Genomic DNA, 13,907 nt, shown 5'->3' with positions numbered 1-13,907 from the left:
AGTAGCTGCTGGAAGCTATTCTCAAGCAGGCTACCAAATGACCATCAGTGATGGTGGATCGGTATTTGGACTTACTAATAATCATGTGAGAAAAGGCTGACTGGCATAAAAGTAGAGCCAAATAATGCAGTCAAGGAGGTAGCACATTTCCCCAGGGTTGGAAGTTTTTCCTTTGTGAGTAAGTTCCCAAATTGTCCATGAGCCCTGGACTTTAGCTCAATATCAGCTTGTACTTTCAACATCTCATCTGCCACTGCAGACGTGTTCAGGTGAAACAGTGGTGCACATAACAAATGTTTAGCACATAAATGTAGCGATTGGCTCTACTAAAGCAAAGTCTTGAACCGTTTGTTATAGTCTGGCAGATCATCACGTCAAACAAGTGGTAAATGCCATAGGGATGATCTATTTAAAAAAAAAGGCCCAGGGCCCCAAGCAGTTGCATGCCTTGCCTGTTCATAAGCTGCCCCTCTGCACAAACAAACAAACAAACAAACAAACAAACACGCACGCACGCACGCACGCACGCACGCACGCACGCACGCACGCACGCACGCACGCACGCACGCACCCACGCACGCACGCACGCACGCACGCACGCACGCACGCACGCACGCACGCACACACACTAGTGGGTACTAACCCGGGCGGAGAAGGTCCATGTTTTGGGATTCTTGGGGTTGACGGTCGCTCTCACAGTGTGGATGTTACTCAGAACCTGAGGATGACATCATACTTTAACACATTACATCATACTGTAATATATTACAACGTCATACTGTAACACATTACATAATCGTACTGTAACACAATACATCATACTGTAATACATTACAACATCATACTGTAATACATAGCATCATACTGTAATACATTACATCATACTGTAATAAAAACATACTGTAATACATTACATCATACTGTAATAACAACATACTGTAACGCATTACATCATATTGTAATAGCATCATAATGTAACACATTACATCATACTGTAATACATAGCATCATACTGTAACACATTAAACATCATACTGTAACACAATACAACATCATACTGTAATATATAGTGTGATTTTGTGTGTGGGGGGGGGTCTTTGGTTTGTGTGTGTAGTGTTGTGTAGTGTTGTGCGTGTAGTAGGGTAGTGTTGTGTGTTTGTGTTGTGTTGTGTGTGAGTGTGTTGTGGGTGTAGTAGGTCAATGTTGTGTGTTTATGTTGTGTGTGAGTGTGTTGTGTGTGTAGTAGGGTAGTGTTGTGTGTGAGTGCGTTGTGGGTGTAGTTGGGCAGTGTTGTGTGTTTGTGTTGTGTGAGTGTGTTGTGTGTGTAGCAGGGTAGTGTTGTGTGTTTATGTTGTGTGTGAGTGTGTTGTGTGTGTAGTAGGGTAGTGTTGTGTGTGAGTGCGTTGTGGGTGTAGTTGGGCAGTGTTGTGTGTTTGTGTTGAGTGAGTGTGTTGTGTGTGTAGCAGGGTAGTGTTGTGTGTTTATGTTGTGTGTGAGTGTGTTGTGTGTGTAGTAGGGTAATGTTGTGTGTGAGTGCGTTGTGGGTGTAGTTGGGCAGTGTTGTGTGTTTGTGTTGAGTGAGTGTGTTGTGTGTGTAGTAGGGTAGTGTTGTGTGTTTTTGTTGTGTGTGAGTGCGTCGTGGGTGTAGTAGGGCAGTTTTGTGTGTTTGTGTTGTGTGTGAGTGCGTTGTGGGTGTAGTAGGGCAGTGTTGTGTGTTTGTGTTGTGTACCTTGGAGCCATCGAAGGCACAGAGGCGGATGTGGCGACTGAGCACGGCCACGCCCACTCCGGGCGGAGAGATCCGCCTGCAGCCGACCAGAGAGAAACACACACACACCGCCACCTGACGGCCTCTCACCTGGGGGATATATTATATACAGTGTTTCCCACACATTGACCAGTAGTCTAATTTCGGCCGCCATAGTTTTAATATCCAAAAAAAGAGACAAACTCAACATCTGTGTTATTTTGTTTTTGGGTTAAACCCAGCAGTCTATATAAAAGGCAGCTAAGAGTGTGTATGTGTGTGTGTGTGTGTGTGTGTGTGTGTGTGTGTGTGTGTGTGTGTGTGTTTGTGTGTGGGGGTGGGGGGATTGTGAGAGAATATTTGGTATGCACAGAATCTATTAATTGAATAGTATTAATACTACTACTAATAATAATAATAATAAACTAGTAGTATAAAGGCTCAGCACTGAGCCTTTCATTTTTGTTTTCATCTTTTCTTTAAGGTCCCATGGCATGCTACTTTATGGATGCTTTAATAAAGATATTAGTGGGCCCCAACACGAAATTCAGCCGTGGTGCAGAATTACAGCCCCTACCACAGAATTACAGGAGCTCTATATCTCAATAATATCATATTATAAATAGATATCTATATCATATAATATATATAATCACGGCCATAAGCTGTGTGCGCCTCCAGGCGATATGATGAATCTCAAACGACTGCGTCGGGTTCTCCAACGTCTCTGGTTCTTCCACTTCCTCATCAATCTGAAGTAGACTGAACCACGACATGGAGGAGAAAGGGATTGTTGTCCGCGATTGTCTCCCGCCGGAGCCGTGGTGCCTCGCGGCGGTGGTGCCTCGGCGGCGGTGGTGCCTCGGCGGCGGTGGTGCCTCGCGGCGGTGGTGCCTCGCGGCGGTGGTGCCTCGACAACAATCCCTTTCTCCTCCATGTCGTGGTTCATGTACTTCAGGGAGTCAAAGCCAAAGTTCCTTTCCCCCTATTCCTTCTCAACCATGGCTGAGATAACCCCCACTACGAGTCTCGTAGTGGAAATACCAGAGACGTCAGAGAACCGACGTGTTATGCGCCATAACACCAACAGCAGAACTCTTATCCAAATAACAAAGAAGTGTACAATACTTGCGTTACAGTGTGTGTAATCACACACACACACACACACACACACACGTGGCGCTCGCACAGTCGTAGCTCATTGTCGGGCCAAATTCTCTGGGCGGGCAAGGTAACTTGGTCCCTTATGACGGGCCACATTCCAAATCAGCGCGCCTGAGCTTCCCTTTTTTCAAAGGCAACGTTTTACACCGAACACAAGTTTTAGCCACTGGGGGACCATAGACAGGCTAGGGGAACTCTTATTAGTGTTAGAAAACCTCATAAAGTGAGATTTTCATGCCATGGGACCTTTAAATGCTCTCTAAAAACTCCTGAACTGACCTTGTGCATTATGTCATCAACATTCATATCAGTACCAGCAGTTTATAAGTAATTTGTCAGTAATTGATATGTCATATTTTGGTTCTGAAAATTCACCAGATTGATTAAATTTAAATTAAATCTATTCAAAGTTTTCTCGCCTAGAGGATTGCGAGTCCCCCACCATAGTCTCTAAAGATCCTGTGGGAAACACTGTATATATATATATATATACAGTGGTCGAGTTGTAAAAAAAAGCCAGGGGCGATGGTGGATTTTAACTTTTAGGGACAGATCATTTGTTCTGATGACAGCGCATATGGTGGGAGAACAACGTGTGATAATAATAATAATAATAATAATAATAATAATTATTATTATTATTATTATTATTATTATTATTATTATTATTATTATTATTATTATTATTATATTATTATATATTTTATCCCCAAAAACGCAGCTGATCGGACGCATCACACGATTCGGAGGCATGCATCACATTTAAGGATTTTAAAAACGGATTATTTTTCTATTTTTTCAAAAATGCATTCTGCAGAGAAGGAAGACTAGGGTTGCTCAAGGGTTGGAATGAATGGGAGAAAAGGGGACAGAGTTGCCTGCGGAAGCGATGTCTGAGATGCAGAGACAGCTTCGCACTACCAGTGTCTGTCTCGTACGGTGTGGAATGAGAGCTCGTGAAGGCACGCAAGCCTGCCTGTTTACTTGCGCAATAGCATATTGCCCGAGAATGCAGTATCGCTGTCAAATCTGTCCCTGGGAAAAGAAACGCTGCGCCGAATTGAAAAAGGAAACTGCTATAATGAAATAGCGGTAATAGTTCCACATTAATTGATAAAATAACAGGGGATGGGAAGGGGGGATGGCTGTTTCAAAAGGGGGATGATTTTGATAATTTTTTTTCCAAAGGGGGATGCCATCCCCCCTCAGACCCCCTCAACTCGAGTGCTGTATATATATATATATATATATGTATATATATACATACACATATATAGTAGATCAACTCTCTCACCTCGCCTGTGTTCGGCTCCATGAAGACGTCTTTGAAGGCGAGCTGTGATTGGCTGAGCTCTGGCTGAATGAAACGGCTCCCTCTATAAGTGGCCCCTGCAAACAACACACATTGTATACACAGACGTATAAATATATATACGTCTGTATATATATACGCATGTCTATACACTCACAGACGTGAGAGAGCCACACACACACTCAAACATCCATATATCTATATCTTTGTCTATATCTGTATGTATGTGTATGTGAGTGTGTACTTCAGTGTGTGTCCACTAACAGACGGGGGGGGCAGAGACCTTCCAGTGCCAGGCGGTTCAGGGTTGAGGGTGTGAATCCCGGCGGTATGGCTCCCATGGCGGATAACACATCCACCTAACACACAAACAGACATCAATACAACGTGTGTGTTTGTGTGTGTATGTGTTTGTATGTGTGTCTGTGCGTGCGTGCGTGCATGTGTGTGTATGTGTCTGTGTGTGTCTGTGCGTGCGTGCATGTGTGCTTATGTGTCTGTCAGTGCATATATTTTTTTGTTTGTTTGTGTGTGACTGTGTGTGTGTGTTACCTCTGTGAGGGTCTTCCTGACCTTTGACCTGTGAGACTCTGAGGCACTAGAGAGAGAGTGTAACATTATAACCTGTAATTATAATTGTTTTGAATAATTGTTTTAGTATATACTACACATGAACACTCCAAAAATAAACAAGATAACACCTTTTGCCAGGATTTATTTGTTTTTATTAGCGGTTTATTTGTTTTTATTAGCGTGACGAGACGGCCGAAAAAATATTTCGAGTTTGAGATCTCAATCACGAGATATTGCCCAATATCCCGAGATAGGGAACCAATCAAATTGGTTTACGTGTAGCATATACTAATCACCTTTATCTGGACATGATCACCTATATATTTATATATAAGATATTATAATCCATAAGGGTGATCTCTCCATAAGAAGGTTACCTCGGTCTGGGTTCTTCATCACTCCCTTCTTCACTCTCATTCTCGTCTGGGACCACCGACTGGAACACACAGACACCAATGTACATATACATATGTATATAACATAAGTGCTATAGCCTACCTTCAGATAGATAGAGCCTACCTTCAGATAGATAGAGCCTACCTTCAGATAGGGTCTACCTTCAGAAAGATAGAGCCTACCTTCAGATAGATAGAGCCTACCTTCAGATAGAGCCTACCTTCAGAAAGACAGAGCCTACCTTCAGATGGATAGAGCCCACCTTCAGATAAATGGAGCCTACCTTTAGATAGATAGTCTACCTTCAGAAAGATAGAGCCTACCTTCAGATAGAGCCTACCTTCAGAAAGATAGAGCCTACCTTCAGATAGATAGAGCCTACCTTCAGATAGATGGAGCCTACCTTCAAATAGATAGAGCCTACCTTCAGTAGAGCCTACCTTCAGATAAATAGAGCCTACCTTCAGACAGAGCCTTACTTCAGATAGGGTCTACCTTCAGATAGAGCCTACCTTCAGATAAATAAAGACACCTTCTGATAGATAGAGCCTACCTTCAGATAGATAGAGCCTACCTTCAAATAGATAGAGCCTACCTTCAGATAGGGTCTACCTTCAAATAGATAGAGCCTACCTTCAGAAAGATAGAGCCTACCTACAGATAGATAGAGCCTACCTTCAAATAGATAGAGCCTACCTTCAGATAGATAGAGCCTACCTTCAGATGGATAGAGCCTCCCTTCAGAAAGATAGAGCCTACCTTCAGATAGATAGAGCCTACCTTCAGTAGAGCCTACCTTTACATAAATAGAGCCTACCTTCAGACAGAGCCTTACTTCAGATAGAGCCTACCTTCAGATAGATAGAGCCTACCTTCAGATAGATAGAGCCTACCTTCAGATAGAGCCTACCTTCAGATAAATAGAGCCTACCTTCAGAAAGATAGAGCCTACCTTCAGATAGATAGAGCCTACCTTCAGATAGAGCCTACCTTCAGATAGATAGAGCCTACCTTCAGATAGATAGAGCCTACCTTCAGATAGGGTCTACCTTCAGATAGATAGAGCCTACTTTCAGATAGATAGAGCCTACCTTCAGAAAGATAGAGCCTACCTTCAGATAGATAGAGCCTACCTTCTGATAGATAGAGCCCAGATAGATAGAGCCTACCTTCAGATAGATAGAGCCTACCTTCAGAAAGATAGAGCCTACCTTCAGATAAATAGAGCCTACCTTCAGACAGAGCCTTACTTCAGATAGAGCCTACCTTCAGATAGATAGAGCCTACCTTCAGATAGGGTCTACCTTCAGATAGATAGAGCCTACCTTTAGATAGATAGAGCCTTCCTTCAGATAGATAGAGCCTACCTTCAGATAAATAGAGCCTACCTTCAGAAAGATAGAGCCTACCTTCAGATAGATAGAGCTTACCTTCAGAAAGATAGAGCCTACCTTCAGATAGATAGAGCCTACCTTCAGATAGATAGAGCCTACCTTCAGATAGAGCCTACCTTCAGATAAATAGAGCCTACCTTCAGAAAGATAGAGCCTACCTTCAGATAGATAGAGCCTACCTTCAGATAGAGCCTACCCTCAGATAGATAGAGCCTACCTTCAGATAGAGCCTACCTTCAGGTAGATAGAGCCTACCTTCAGATAGGGTCTACCTTCAGATAGATAAAGCCTACCTTCAGATAGGGTCTACCTTCAGATAGATAGAGCCTACCTTCAGATAGGGTCTACCTTCAGATAAATAGAGCCTACCTTTAGATAGATAGAGCCTTCCTTCAGATAGATAGAGCCTACCTTCAGATAGATAGAGCCTACCTTCAGATAGAGCCTACCTTCAGATAAATAGAGCCTACCTTCAGAAAGATAGAGCCTACCTTCAGATAGATAGAGCATACCTTCAGATAGAGCCTACCCTCAGATAGATAGAGCCTACCTTCAGATAGATAGAGCCTACCTTCAGATAGGGTCTACCTTCAGATAGATAGAGCCTACCTTCAGATAGATAGAGCCTACCTTCAGAAAGATAGAGCCTACCTTCAGATAGATAGAGCCTACCTTCTGATAGAAAGAGCCTACAGATAGATAGAGCCTACCTTCAGATGGATAGAGCCTACCTTCAGAAAGATAGAGCCTACCTTCAGATAAATAGAGCCTACCTTCAGATAGATAGAGCCTACCTTCAGATGGATAGAGCCTACCTTCAGAAAGATAGAGCCTACCTTCAGATAGATAGAGCCTACCTTCAGATGGATAGAGCCTACCTTCAGAAAGATAGAGCCTACCTTCAGATAGATAGAGCCTACCTTCAAATAGATAGAGCCTACCTTCAGTAGAGCCTACCTTCAGATAAATAGAGCCTACCTTCAGACAGAGCCTTACTTCAGATAGAGCCTACCTTCAGATAGATAGAGCCTACCTTCAGATAGATAGGGTCTACCTTCAGATAGATAGAGCCTACCTTCAGAAAGATAGAGCCTACCTTCAGATATTAGAGCCTACCTCCAAATAGATAGAGCCTACCTTCAGATAGATAGAGCCTACCTTCAGATAGATAGAGCCTACCTTCAGATAGATAGAGCCTACCTTCAGATAGGGTCTACCTTCAGATAGATAGAGCCTACCTTCAGATAGATAGAGCCTACCTTCAGATAGAGCGTACATTCAGATAGATAGAGCCTACCTTCAGATAGGGTCTACATTCAGATAGATAGAGCCTACCTTCAGATAGGGTCTACCTTCAGATAGATAGAGCCTACCTTCAGATGGATAGAGCCTACCTTCAGAAAGATAGAGCCTACCTTCAGATAAATAGAGCCTACCTTCAGATAGATAGAGCCTACCTTCAGATGGATAGAGCCTACCTTCAGAAAGATAGAGCCTACCTTCAGATAGATAGAGCCTACCTTCAGATGGATGGAGCCTACCTTCAGAAAGATAGAGCCTACCTTCAAATAGATAGAGCCTACCTTCAGTAGAGCCTACCTTCAGATAAATAGAGCCTACCTTCAGACAGAGCCTTACTTCAGATAGAGCCTACCTTCAGATAGATAGAGCCTACCTTCAGATAAGGTCTACCTTCAGATAGATAGAGCCTACCTTCAGATAGCTAGGGTCTACCTTCAGATAGATAGAGCCTACCTTCAGAAAGATAGAGCCTACCTTCAAATATTAGAGCCTACCTTCAAATAGATAGAGCCTACCTTCAGATAGATAGAGCCTACCTTCAGATAGATAGAGCGTACCTTCAGATATTGTCTACCTTCAGATAGATAGAGCTTACCTTCAGATAGGGTCTACCTTCAGATAGATAGAGCGTACCTTCAGATAGGGTCTACCTTCAGATAGATAGAGCCTACCTTCAGATAGAGCCTACCTTGAGGTAGGTCCTCGGTACGAGTCCCCGGTTTCCCTTGCTGTCCTCTGCGAGCCACCACCCGTCTGCGGCCGTGCTGATGACCCTCAGCAGCTCCCCCCTCTGGAGGACAGCGGTATTACATGAGTTCTACGTTAGGGAGGTGTCGTTATATTACATAACTTGTAGGTAGAGATGGGCGATATGGCCTAAAATCCATATTGCGATATACATTGCAGCCTCTTGCAATAACGATATATATCACGATATAAAATCATAAAATAACCGTTTCAGAACAGGTTACATAGACCCTAAGGAAAGCCAAACTGCTAAATGTATTTAAAAAAAAGAGAAATATAGTATGTCATTTCGAGAACATTTATTGTGAAACACTGTAATCATACAACATAATGTTGCAGATAAATAAAATTAGTATTGGGTTTCTTTCCTTTAGTGCAAACCATTCTAAAAGGCACTACACTTAGTGTAGTGCCCTTGGTTCTTAAATGCAACCCAAGATGCAGAGAACAGGAAAAACGGGTGTCTTTCTAGATAAGGAACAGACACTGTACTGACAATTAGGGATGGGCATGATTAATTGATGATCGATCATTGACTGTTAAGATTTTTGTCGATTACGTGATATTTTTAACCATCAAAAGGAGGTTGACCCAGCCGGAGAGGTGGTCTCGGAGACGTTGCTCAACATGGAGCAAAGAGGAGACGGAACGTCTTTTGGATATTTGGGTCCGATATCCAAAAAACATTCCGTCTCCTCTTTGCTCCATGTTGAGCCACCACCCGACGGTCCGACAAAAGCAAGTAAAAAGTATGCTGGAAAACATAACTTAAAAATGCCGATGCATTTAACACATTCCAAGTCAGGATGAGGGAGAAGGAGTTGGACCAGTCCGCAGATCAATGTATATCACGCTGGATGTCCATGATTGTTTACTTTCAGCGGTGCTTCCCACCCCCCTTTTTCTTTAACGCTTTACAACTCCCCAGACCTTTTTGTCCAATGATTTAACCCATTCAGACCGGATCACGCATCTGTGCGTGTTTACCTTTAAGACCGGATTGCGCCTCAATGCGTGTTTACCATTAACCCATTTGTACCGGCTGCGCGGAGCAACATTGTATACACTAGATACAATGTTGCGCCCACAGCAGCCGGTACAAATGGGTTAACGTTCTTTGCACACATGCAGGTTTGTTGACGAATTCTGGCACTGTTGCGAAAACTACAATGTGAAAAGGAATTGCACCAAACCAAAAATTAAACATTGTATTTTGCGTCATCAACATGCATTATCGCGATAGAATTAAAATCTCTATCGTAGGCCATTTTTTATCGTTTATATCGTATATCGTTTATATCGCGCATTACTACTTGTAGGGTGAGGGTTAGTCTCGAACCCTAGAGACATAGAGAGTCACGTACGGCCAGGGCAGCCAAACAACCGTGTCATAAAGATTAATATTCAAGGTCTTTGACAAATGATTACGTTGTAAAAAGTGAAACACGCAAACATTTCTTCCAGTGATGGCCAGGTGCTGAAGAGAGCTCAGCTTCTACTGATTCAACGACTCAAAACACCACATTCTACTCTAAACTTACACAAGTGGTGCATCAGATATGAAATAAAAATCTAATAACAATCTGAAAATTGGTCACCAAAACTCTCTCTGGACAGACAGTGTTGTGTACCTGGACAGATATGGTTGTGTACCTGGACAGACAGTGTTGTGTACCTGGACAGAAAGATCTCCTGGCTCCTCCCCTCTGATGTCACTCAGGACGCTATAAGCTCTCGGCTCGGAGGATTCAACAGAAGCATCATCATCTTCATCATCATCTTCATCATCTTTTTCATCGTCCTCATCACCTTCTTCATCATCCTCTTCACTGTCTTCTTCCTGACTGTCGCTGTGGATCCAAGGCAACGGTTTTAATACACTGAGTGCTTTTTACTGCACTATTCACCTGACAACAACCTCACCAACATGTCACCAACATGTAACAGACATATCACCAACATGTCCCCAACAACATCTCCAACATGTCCCCAACAACATCTCCAACATGTCACCAACAACATCACCAACATGTCACCAACATGTCACCAACAACTTCACCAACATCGCACCAACATGTCTCCAACATGTCATCGACATGTCACCAACAACATCACCAACATGTCCCCAACATCATCTCCAACATCATCACCAACAACCTCACCAACATGTCACCAACATGTAACAGACATATCACCAACATGTCCCCAACAACATCTCCAACATGTCACCAACAACATCACCAACATGTCACCAACAACTTCACCAACATCGCACCAACATATCATCGACATGTCCCCAACAACATCTCCAACATGTCACCAACAACATCACCAACATGTCACCAACAACTTCACCAACATCGCACCAACATATCATCGACATGTCCCCAACATCTCAACAACATCACCAACATGTAACAGACATATCACCAACATGTCCCCAACAACATCTCCAACATGTCACCAACAATTTCACCAACATCTCACCAACATGTCCCCTACATATCATCGACATGTCCCCAGAGGCCGGCCCTAGAGGCTGGCCCCAGAGGGTGGCCCCAGAGGCCCTAGAGGCTGGACTCTAGAGGCTGGCCCCAGAGGCCCTAGAGGCTGGCCCTAGAGACTTGCCCCAGAGGCCCTAGAGGCTGGCACTAGAGGGTGGCCCTAGAGGCTGGCCTCTAGAGGCTGTCCCCAGAGGCTGGCCCCAGAGGCCCTAGAGGCTGGCACTAGAGGGTGGCCCTAGAGACTGGCCCCAGAGGCCCTAGAGGCTGGCACTAGAGGCTGGCCCTAGAGACTGGCCCCAGAGGCCCTAGAGGCTGGCCCTAGAGACTTGCCCCAGAGGCCCTAGAGGCTGGCCCTAGAGACTGGCCCCAGAGACCCTAGAGGGTGGCCCTAGAGACTGGCCCAAGAGGCCCTAGAGGATGGTCCTAGAGGCTAGCCCCAGAGGCCCTAGAGGCTGGCCATAGAGGCTAGCCCCAGAGGCCCTAGAGGGTGGCCCTAGAGACTGGCCCCAGAGGCCCTAGAGGCTAGCCCTAGTGGCCCTAGAGGGTGGCCCTAGAGACTGGCCCCAGAGGCCCTAGAGGGTGGCCCTAGAGACTGGCCCAAGAGGCCCTAGAGGATGGTCCTAGAGGCTAGCCCCAGAGGCCCTAGAGGCTGGCCATAGAGGCTAGCCCCAGAGGCCTGGGGAGGAGCAGCGGTCTTACTCCTGACCGGGCGCTGGGGAGGAGAGCTGCAGCGCGAGGCCGTCCAAACGCTCTATCAGCCCCCGGACACGGAGGCACTCCTCCTCTCTCCTCTGATCATAGTCCTCCACCGGGCCGCTCCCCTCCATCTGGGAGAGGAGGAGCAGAGGAGAGAAGAGGAGCAGAGGAGAGAGAGAGCGGAGGAGCAGAGGAGAGAAGAGGAGCAGAGGAGAGAGAGAGCGGAGGAGCACAGGAGAGAGAGAGAGCGGAGGAGCAGAGGAGAGAAGAGGAGCAGAGGAGAGAGAGCGGAGGAGTAGAGGAGAGAGAGAGCGGAGGAGCAGAGGAGAGAAGAGGAGCAGAGGAGAGAGAGCGGAGGAGTAGAGGAGAGAGAGAGCGGAGGAGCAGAGGAGAGAAGAGGAGCAGAGGAGGAGACGGTATAGACGTATAGAGATGTATATCCAGGGTTTATATTAAGACAGTATATAGACAGTATTAAGAGTGTATATAGACTGTATAAACAGGGTATATAGACAGTATTAAGAGTGTATATAGACTGTATAAACAGGGTATATAGACAGTATTAAGAGTGTACCGTATTTCCCGCACTATAACGCGCACCGGATTATAAGGCGCACCTTCAATGAATGACCTATTTTAGAACTTTTTTCATAAATAGGGCGCACCGGATTATAAGGCGCATAGCATAGAAGATACTGTGAGTGTGATACTGTGAGATACTGGGACTGTGAGTAAGCGCAGTAAAATGCTGTGTGCACTGACTACGATAGCCGTAATGCTGCAAGCGGTGTGGCTTTATCGTAGTCGTAGTGAAACATTTTATTATTATTATTAAATTGTTTTTATTGGTTTTTCATACTGAAACATTTTGACAGAGCGCCGTTTACAACCAGTATGGATCAACCAATTAATCGCGCTCCGGATTATAAGGCGCACTGTCGTTTTTTGAGAAAGTTACCGGCTTTTAAGTGCGCCTTATAGTGCGGAAAATATGGTATATAGACTGTATAAACAGGGTATATAGACAATATTAAGAGTGTGTATAGACTGTATAAACAGGGTATATAGACAGTATTAAGAGTGTATATAGACTGTATAAACAGGCTATATAGACAGTGTTAAGAGTGTATATAGACTGTATAAACAGGGTATATAGACAGTATTAAGTGTGTATGAGACAGAGGTCAGTGGAGTCGAAACCTTGCTGAGGTTGTTCAGGGCAGTGAGGGTTTTCTCCGCTAAACTCCTGAGATTCTGACATCTGGAAATAAATACATTTTCAGTAAATAAAGAGACTTGAATTAAGTCATAGAGACTTATAGAAATGAATAGAGAATTATTATTATTTATTGAATTTTATATCATATGACTAAATAAATATACATGCGTCTATATAAATATATATAGCTGTATCTATAGTTGAATTACCTCAGTCGTACATCCTGGCTATTCCCACATCCAGGAACGTCCTTTGCCAGAAGGTCCACCTGTTGGATCAAACTGGTCACTTAACTATCTGAGAATTAAGTACTAATTTTACTGTTGAACTATTGAGCAACTTTACGACTGTCTACCTTTATTGTTTTAAACTACTGTTTAAATTGACTGTTTTTTAACTATTGTGTAACTTTAAACTTTATGTTTTGCTTTAAACTAGTAAAGTTATAGTAAACTATAGTTTATAGTACAGTAAACTAATATTTATGATAATAGTCTCTCTATTATCTATAATTATGATAATGGTCTGTATATTATCTATTCTATATTATCTAGTTTCTATTTAGTGTATATCTGTACCTGTGTTGTGATGACGTCAGCCTCTCTCCGGATGAGAGCGAGGCTCTCCAAACCTTTTCTTTTTGGCGCCATTTTCCGATCAAACTACGGAAGGTTTTAATCCACGGAGTACGATGATCACATCAGTGAGACGTACTTGTAGCTGCCAGATACAAACTATGAGTATTATTTGTAGCATTTACTTATAAAAGGAGGTAATCTGTGAGACGCGTCCTCTGGTCGCTAGGCATCGCTTCTGTTTCTTTTTATTCGGCAATAATAAGGTGAATTTACTG

At 43.9% G+C, this 13,907-nt stretch overlaps 1 protein-coding gene across 1 annotated transcript in view; it reads right to left on the bottom strand.

Annotated features, from left to right (window-relative positions):
* nphp1 (nephronophthisis 1) overlaps positions 1 to 13,860 on the bottom strand; it is a 19,139-nt gene extending 5,279 nt beyond the window's left edge. Inside the window, exons 1-12 of the mRNA XM_079758540.1 lie at positions 13,633 to 13,860; positions 13,264 to 13,322; positions 13,036 to 13,096; positions 11,839 to 11,966; positions 10,311 to 10,485; positions 8,577 to 8,678; positions 5,174 to 5,232; positions 4,776 to 4,821; positions 4,507 to 4,582; positions 4,206 to 4,300; positions 1,730 to 1,858; positions 644 to 718 (exon numbers count right to left, since the gene is read on the bottom strand). Coding sequence (XP_079614666.1) covers positions 644 to 718; positions 1,730 to 1,858; positions 4,206 to 4,300; positions 4,507 to 4,582; positions 4,776 to 4,821; positions 5,174 to 5,232; positions 8,577 to 8,678; positions 10,311 to 10,485; positions 11,839 to 11,966; positions 13,036 to 13,096; positions 13,264 to 13,322; positions 13,633 to 13,704 — 1,077 coding nt within the window. The 5' untranslated portion in view covers positions 13,705 to 13,860. The remainder of the gene's footprint in view (positions 1 to 643; positions 719 to 1,729; positions 1,859 to 4,205; positions 4,301 to 4,506; positions 4,583 to 4,775; positions 4,822 to 5,173; positions 5,233 to 8,576; positions 8,679 to 10,310; positions 10,486 to 11,838; positions 11,967 to 13,035; positions 13,097 to 13,263; positions 13,323 to 13,632) is intronic.
* Positions 13,861 to 13,907: the final 47 nt, after the last annotated feature.

The sequence above is a fragment of the Pollachius pollachius genome (genome assembly GCF_949987615.1).
Source record: "Pollachius pollachius genome assembly, chromosome: 2".
Classification (NCBI taxonomy): Eukaryota; Metazoa; Chordata; class Actinopteri; order Gadiformes; family Gadidae; genus Pollachius; species Pollachius pollachius.
Note: the sequence above shows the minus strand (reverse complement) of the source record. Positions and strands in the feature narration are given on the sequence as shown.